Source organism: Alligator sinensis, unplaced genomic scaffold (assembly GCF_000455745.1).
Source record: "Alligator sinensis unplaced genomic scaffold, ASM45574v1 scaffold834_1, whole genome shotgun sequence".
NCBI classification, from domain to species: domain Eukaryota; kingdom Metazoa; phylum Chordata; order Crocodylia; family Alligatoridae; genus Alligator; species Alligator sinensis.
The window spans coordinates 280556-288908 of NW_005843049.1; the positions used below are offsets into that span (position 1 = coordinate 280556).

Genomic DNA, 8353 nt, shown 5'->3' on the forward strand with positions numbered 1-8353 from the left:
AGGGAATAGAGGAGCTGCTGATTTTAGTAAGCCAGTGACAGATCCTATCTGGCAAATATTCTAGTGTGCCATTGTGGGGAAGATGGTTTTAAGTTATTTCATATAGCCTCAACTTTGGGTCAGCAAGGTGGTGGCACGTGTACCCCCTCCCTACCCCCTCTCCTCCCAGTAGATCCAGATTTTCTCAGGGATCCAGATAGCTCAACTTCTTTAATTTTCCACGGTAAGCAACAGTTTCTTAAACAAAAGTCTCCCTTTGTAGGACCCTGATTCACTAGAAAGATTCTTGGTCTCATATTATTTTAATCTTTTTACAGATGTCGTGTCTCCTCTCTCACATTCAGGCCAAATCCTTGCTCAGGGCTAGATTTTGCCACCCTCTACTCATGATAAATAGTAGGTTTCTCAATATGACCTTCAGCCAGCCTAATCTCTCTATGGCACTGCTGCCTGGTATGCTCAAGAGCCAACAGTCATGATAAGCAGTGCTGTTCTTTGAGTCCTTGCATTACTGCTCCTTTTGTCTTTATGCCCTTGTAGCCCCCCAACACAGAGACACCAAGAATCTTGCCTTCAGTTGTTGTATTTATTTCTTACTTGAACAAAATTTCAGGATGAGCGGGAATTTTGGCGAAGGACCAAGTGAAAACTAAGGAAGGGATTTATAATTTTATCCTTAGTTAATTAGGAAGCTGAACAGAATTCTGCTTATAATTACCATTATTCTGCACAGGCTTACAGCTTCCTAGAAAATCTAGGATATAACCGTTTCAGCACAAGCTACATTATTTCTGATAAAACTACAGCAGAGAGAACAAGAGGACCCCTACTTGAGGGGCATTGCAAAGACATACAATTAAAGTTTTGTGTTCATTACAGCATATATCTGTACTGCCAGATTTTCCCTCCTAGCAGATTGTGTTACAATATTCCTGGCCAGATAGGAAAAAAGATATCTGTAACCAAGTCTTTGTTTCACTGTGGAAATTCTTCATAGAATCCTTCAAATATGAAGGTTTATGATATGGGTCGTAAGAAAACCCAACTTTGCTAAGATACGAATGTTGATGTCCCTACAGAGAAAATTCTCATATTTTCAATCTCTCTCTTCTTTAACTTTTCCCCCCCTGTAAATGAGCAGAAATGCATTCAAAACCATCTTTACAGGAGATTAATTCTACAGGGTAAAGTACTGGAATGATTTGTTGGAAATACAGGCTCATGCTACTTATTACTATATGTAGCCACCTCCTGGGCACTATTTTCAATATATTTACTCCTAAGTGTTTTAGCTGATAGCTGAATAATTTTTGTTTAATATAATGTGATTCATGGATATGAATATTATTCAGTAGGAAATCAGTGGGTGCTAATAGCTTAAATTGTACCAAGATTTTAGCTATTAGGTTGCTTTTTTTTAAGTGCTGTTTATGAGTTAAATGCTAGTAGTGCTCTGTGGGTGTGTCGACATGGTAATTAATGTGTAGTAGTTACTGTGCATTTATTTTAGTACTCGCTTAATGAAGTACTAATTAAATGCTCAGTAACTACAGTTACTGCACACTAGCACCGGCACACGTTTTTTTAGTGGTGTTTACTGAGCAGTAAACTAATACTACCGCGCAGTAGAGTATTACCACAGTTTCTGCCTGGCACACTACTGCACAGTGTTATTAGGCTACTACGCATTAAGCGTCTCATTTAGATGCGCCCTGCGTGATTTAATTTTATAATCTAAATATATAAGAAAATTAAAAATATTTGGACTCTATTCTCAAATGCAATGGTACAAATCATTGCTGAGGTGTGTGGCATTGCAACAGTGAGTAAGCCCAGAATCAGGGGCAGAAACAAAATTAGGATAAACATAGAAGGTCAAGCTCTGTATTTGACTGTACACCTCCCCTTGAAACTTGTTCAGGAGTCATCAGAATTTGGTTTTAAAGCCCATATATTTCAAAGCCATCTCAAAGCTGAGGTCTAGTTAGTTGTGGGTGTTTGATTAACTTTGTTTCTGGTAATGATACAACATTTTTCTCCCTATGTTCATAGGAGGCACAAAGTTAAAAATAAGAACAATAACAAAAAAAACAGCCTCTTGATTATCAGTGAATGTGCAAAATCAACAAGATGAAATACAATTGATCAGTTTAGATTGTACACTCTCATTTAATAGAAATGCGTGAATAATGCATATTCTGTCATTTCTTTGACAGTGTTTGCTTCCTTTTCTGTTTACAGTTTGCAAATACTTTTTTTTTCCCAAGCTTCTTTATTTGAAATTGTTCAGCAAAGAATTTCTCAAGAGTATTCCTGGGTATAGCTCATTGTGACTACTCCATATACTGTCTATATTAGACACACCAGTAATATACTCTGTTTCTGATTAAAGAGGAGTAACCATTTCTATGGATGCCCAGCAAAATCTGGCTAATGTTAGCTTTTTTGATTAACATTACAGACAACAAGTACTGTACTATACTTAGAGTAGAAAGTGAACATAAATGGTATGTGGATATAATGTCAGGGCCAAATTAGGTACAGATGTATAATTGGACCATTCTAAAGGGGAACACAGTTTACTGCCTGGGAACGTGTGTCAGTGGGTCTGGTGTAGCTGTTTCATCTGTCTGCTCCTAACATGTAGAAGAGAAAGTAAACTGCAGCAACCTACTTCTGATTGCAACAAGAGTTTGAATTGCTGCAATTTACCTCTACTTACTGCAGGACAGCCTGGACAAATGAAGCCATTACATTGCAGTTACACACTGATATAACTCCTCCATCCCATTTTAAAGTGATTCATCTGTCCCCTGTGACATCATAGGCTAGTGAGGAGTTACTTAGTCATGTAGTCCCATTGGCTAGGGACAGCCATTACACATAAACCGGTTTAAGTGATCAGAAACTGGTTTAAACCTGTAACAGAACAGACAGTCAGTGCAGATAAACCAGTTTCAAAATGGCTGAAACTGGTTTAAGATAAACCTTGTTGAATGTAGTATTACTGCCCCTCTGCTCTTCAGCCAGAGCAGGGATGGGCAGGGGCAGAGGTCTGGCCAGGAGGGATTTGATTCCCCACTCTCTATCCCACCTGCAGGGACCAGAGCTGGGTCTGCAGTGGGTCACCATAGCCCCTGAGGCAGAGGGGGCAGGGAGGAGAGTTAGTCTCTCTTCTACTGCCACTGACAGCTGGGTCTGCCTGCCCTTGCTGCTGTGCTTCCTGCCCACCTCAGGGGCCTTGCCCCCTGCCCTCTGCTGTAGCAGGAGGGGTCAGGGCCCTTGTTGGGGGCAGCAGCCCCTGTCATAATGTGGGGGAGTGCCAGCCCCTTCCTGGAGGGGGTGCTGTGCTATAGTGCTGGCAGAGCTGTGGTGGGCTGCACGTGGCAGCACCGAGATCCAGAGTGGGCCAGTACCCTGCAAGCCCCCCGCAGCACTGTTGCACTCCACAGCAGTTCTGCTGGCCCCGCAGAGTGGCCCTGCTGGGAAGGGGCTAGTGCTCCAGGAAGTTGTGATGGGCTGAACTGGTTTGCCTGTCATGGTCACTCACCACTTGCTGCTCCAGCTGGTGGGCAGGGGCGGGGCCTGGCCCGGCCCCGGCCACTTGGTCTGTGCTCAGAGGAAGCCCCGTCCTGGCAAGAGGGGGCTTATTTCAGCCACTGGCCCTGAGAACAGGCCGAGCAGCAGCTGTGGCTGGCCTGGGCAGACCCCGCTACAGTGCCAGAGGCTGAATAAGGGGAGGGGGCCTGCTGGAAGTGAGCTTTTCCCAAGCACAAAAAGGCCACAGTGGGGTCTGCCAGGCCTGGCTGCTGCTGCCGCTCTGTGCTTGAGGCCAACTCCCTTCTGACAGGAGGGGGCTTATTCAGTTGCTGGCCCCAAGCACAGGCTGAATGGTGGCTGCACTGTGGTGTCAGCAGCTTTTCTGTGCTTGGGGCCAGCTCCCTCCCAGTAGGAGGGGGCTTATTCAGCCATTGGCACCGCAGTGGGTTTGCCCGGCTCGGCTGCTGCTGCTCTGTGCTCGGGGCCACCAGCTGAATAAGCACCCTCCTGCCGGGAGGGGACTGGCCCTGAGCACAGAGTGGCAATGCCCAGGCCAGGCTGACCCCACTGTGGTGCCAGCAGCCTCTCTGTGCTCGGGGCAAGCCCCCTCCTGGCAGGAGGGGGCTTATTCAGCCGCTGACTTCTGGCACCACAGCAGGGTCTGCCCAGCCCAACTGCAGCCACTGCTTGGCGTGTGCTCAGGGCCAGTGGCTGAATAAGGCCCTTTTTGCTGGGAGGGGATTTGCCCCGAGCACAGACTGAGTGGTGGGGTCCAAGCCCTGCCCCTGCCCGGAAGCTGGAGCAGTGAATAGTGAGTGACTGTGATGGGCAGCAGTGGGGCTGCTCTGCGGGGCCAGCAGAGCTGCTGCAGAGCATGGCAGAGCAGTGGGGGGCTTGCAGGGCTCTAGCCTGCTCCAGACCCCGGCGCTGCCATGCACAGCCTGCCACAGCTCTGCCAGCACTCACTCTGTAGGGCCCTTGTTGGGGGAGCTTCTGCCCCCAACAAGGGCCCTGCCCCTTCCTGCTGCAGTGGTGGGGTGGAGGCATGGCTAGACGCCAGCCAGCAGGGCCCCTTGGGGTGGGAGTGGGGCAGGGACAGGGATTATTCCTTCTCCCTACGTCATCCAGCAGGGTGCCTAATCCGGGGCAGGGAGAGTGGCGGTGATGGCAGGTAGACCCAGCTGCCAGTGGGGGTAGAGGGGAGACTAACTCTCCTCCTTGCCCCCCTTTGGGAGAGTGCCCAGCAGACCTGGCTCTAGTCTCTGTCAGTGGGATAGAGGGGTGGGGGTGGGAATTAAACCTCTCTCTGGCCAGTTCAGCCTAGACTGGCCATGCCCCCCCACCCCAGCTCAGCACAGCTTCCCTGCTCCTGGCTTGAACAACTGCAGACATGTGCTTGCATTGCCTCAGCCCAGAGAAAATGTTTGTCCTCCTTCAAACTGGTTCAGCCTAGGCAGGTTAGACTAACCTGCAAAGGTTGAATCAATTCAGGCTCCAGCTTTTTGAATGTCTGTCCCTAGCCCTTGAGACTAACGGTAAAATCTGAATTCAGTGAAACTTCCCCATAATGTGATTTATTTATTTATTTATTTTGGAAAGGGGATCAGGAAGTCACAATCTAGCCCTAAGCAAACATGCTTAAATCTCTATGGAATGTTTCAGGAGTTAGGATTCAACATAATTTCTATTTACATTGCAGGGGAAATTCAGCACTTTAAAAAAGCATTTGAAGGGACAAATACCAGTGTTATGGGACTACCTCTTGCTTTCTATTCAGGAATGTACGCCTATTCAGGCTGGTAAGTTAACCAAAGATATTCACTTGCATTAAAGATTGTACTGGAAATGAACATTTATTTTGTAACAAAGCTATTTATTGAGGCAGTAAATTGACTGGCACATTCTTAGTCTTGTTTGGAACTACATCTATTCAGGAAAAAAATCTGCCCCTCTTCAGTAAGTTACTCTAGAAGTAGCCACAGTGAAGAAAGAGAATCATACTGTAGGGACAAGAAAATAAGCATGGCAGAATCTGATCTAAATAATCATTGGTTTATATTTTTGGCTTCAAAGCTAGAACTGAAGTGAACAACAAGGAAATCATTTTAAGTTTTATGGCTATTCTTAGAATATATATAATACAAATTAAAAAGCTCTTTAATGAAAGCATTCCTTTTGTTAAATAAACAGATAATTTTCAAGAAAAAAATGTGGTCCATGTGGACTTGAACATCTACTTCATGAAAATAATTACTAAGTGCTTAAATTTACTAATAAATTTAAGTAGGTCATAAAGTAATGCCATAAGAGTAAATTCTATTTTTTTTTCTTGCTGGGCACATCTACATGAGATGCTAACAGTGCAGCAACTGAATCATACTGCACAGTCACAGCACCAGCAGTGCTAATATGCCACTGTGCAGTTTTAGTAGGCTACTGAGCAGCAGCAACCCTTAAAAGTGTTCACCAGCACTACTGCGCAGTAACTCCAATTACTGCACATTTATTTAATACTTGATTATACAAGTATTAAATAAATGTGCAGTAACCACTGTTCAGTAGCTTGTTGTGTAGACATGCCAGCTAAGTAGTAAATTACTTGATGGGCACATCTACACGAGATGTTTACTGAATAGTAAGCATTGTGCATCTACATGTGCGGCCCTATTAGGCCACAGTAAAATAACTCTGTAGCAGGATAATACTTGTAAATGCAAGTATTACTGTGCTGTGGAGTTACTTACTGTGCAGCAATGCACATGAAGACACTGACCTGGGTACAAACTGTGGCTGGTCAACCCAGCCAGCATGGGGCCACACTCCTGTCTGCTGCCTAGCCAAATGGCTCAGCAGCTGCAGCAGCCTTGTAGCCAAGCCAGCTCCTCTGCCACCCAATGCAGTCACCCACTGCCTGGGCCTGACCCCTTGTGCCCCCTGCCAGCCTGGGGCTGACCCCCAGACCCTGTGCCACACTGCTGCCATCAGCCAAACCACGGGACTGATCCCCATGCCCCCTGCCAGCCTGAGGCTGGTACCTGGAGAGCTGTGGCCAGAGCCTGGAGCTCCCCTTGACTGCTGCAGTGAGGCAGAGCAGAGCAGGAGCAGCCCTGGCCTAAAATGCTGCTCCCTGGCTCAATTTGCTGCTGTCCCAGGTGCACGTGTAGATGCTGCTCTCAGGAGCAAATTGCTTTGCAGTTTAGTCATGCACATTAATTGCACATGTACACATGCATGCATAAGTAGTTAACATTTTTTTCTATAGGAGTAATGTACTATTCAGTGTGAACTGCAGGTATCTTCCTCAGCAATTTTCTTTTGAGTTCTTTTCCCTCCTTGTAACTAGCTCCACAGTTGCTGGCTTGGAACAAGTTGATGTTCTGAGATTCTTCCTTACCATTTATTCATGTCTAGTCAGTGCTTCCCTTGTGCAATACAAGCATACTTTAGATAATACTACAATACACAGACTGGATTTAGTTTGAGAGATCTTTATTTGTTAGCCTTCTTTTCCTTTACAGTGTCCCAGGTAGAAGAGCACCTTATTTTATATAAAAGATTAGAACTGAGTGCTAAGTTTTATTTATTTATTTATGAAGCAGTCATGTAGTAGAGTTCTCTGTCAGCCTTTTATTCCTCTGTTGCAAGGGAATTACAACTTGCACTGTGAACAAAACTGTTTTAGAAGTTGTACATGGGACACCCAAGAGGGTTCATGGCCTTTGCCTGTTACTTTATAAAATGGAATTAATATCTTTAATTAGAGCAGCTATATATTTGCAAAAAAAATTCTCCATTTTCAAGCTTTTGGGCACACTTGCCCTTCCTCAGGCATAGGAGAATGCAGAGATTGTAAAATTCCTCCTAGGTGGAAGTGAAAATTCATATTTCACAAGAGAACTGAAGGTGTTATAAGGTCTCCTGGTTGGAATAGTTCATTTTGTTTTGCAAATATCTAGTTAGTCTAATAAAAGCTATCACCTCTGCTGCGAGTTCTGATTCCTTTTCCATGTAGACCAATATAGCTACAACCTGTGTCCTTAAAATGAAGGTGGCATATTGACGGCTCAGAGAAATCTACCTCTTTTATATAGAATTTCTCTCATGAGGGCACATGTGTCTGCACACACACTCACATATTCACTCTGAGGCATATATATGCAATAAGATTAAAATACATTACATCTACATTAAAATACTTTGTCTTACAATCTATTTTTATATGTAATGCCATTTTGAGAGTCCCTTGGTTTAGCTTAGTCAGCACTGGAGCAGAGATTGCAGATAGTGAAAGAGGAGGTCTAAAAATATGATTTTAGTCATGCTCTTTTGTTCCATCCCAGACAACACACTGATCATCTTAAAACTTATGTAATTGTTTTTAATATTGAGGTTTGCCCTTCTCACTTACAAATTTTCAGTCCAAGTTCCTCAATGGCCATTTGCAAAAGTAATTAAGATCTAAAGATATACAATTTTTGGCAGTGCTTCTCCCAACCTGCTTATCTCTCTGTCACCAGTTCAGATTGATTGCTTCAGAACAGGACAGTCCACAGCACTAAGTAGCATGTCAATAGCTTTGTTCGGTCAATTGCTACTTTAAGGAGCACAGAAAAATGTTGTGCTTTGTTTCATGTTACTGGCAGAATTTAGCATGCGCACTATAACGTAACATTAAAATAAGGAACAAAAATAACAGGGATATTTATTGGCTGTATTTGTGGTTTATGTAGCAAGAGCAATGTATATAAATGCCAGGTAGAATGTGACAATTAGGAAAAGAGTCTACATGAGGAGACAACTGCCTAGCAGCAGG

At 44.5% G+C, this 8353-nt stretch overlaps 1 protein-coding gene across 1 annotated transcript in view; it reads left to right on the top strand.

The window, feature by feature from the left end:
• SLC7A11 (solute carrier family 7 member 11) overlaps positions 1 to 8353 on the top strand; it is a 91706-nt gene that overhangs the window by 24136 nt on the left and 59217 nt on the right. The window contains exon 5 of the mRNA XM_006036977.2: positions 5240 to 5339. Coding sequence (XP_006037039.1) covers positions 5240 to 5339 — 100 coding nt within the window. The remainder of the gene's footprint in view (positions 1 to 5239; positions 5340 to 8353) is intronic.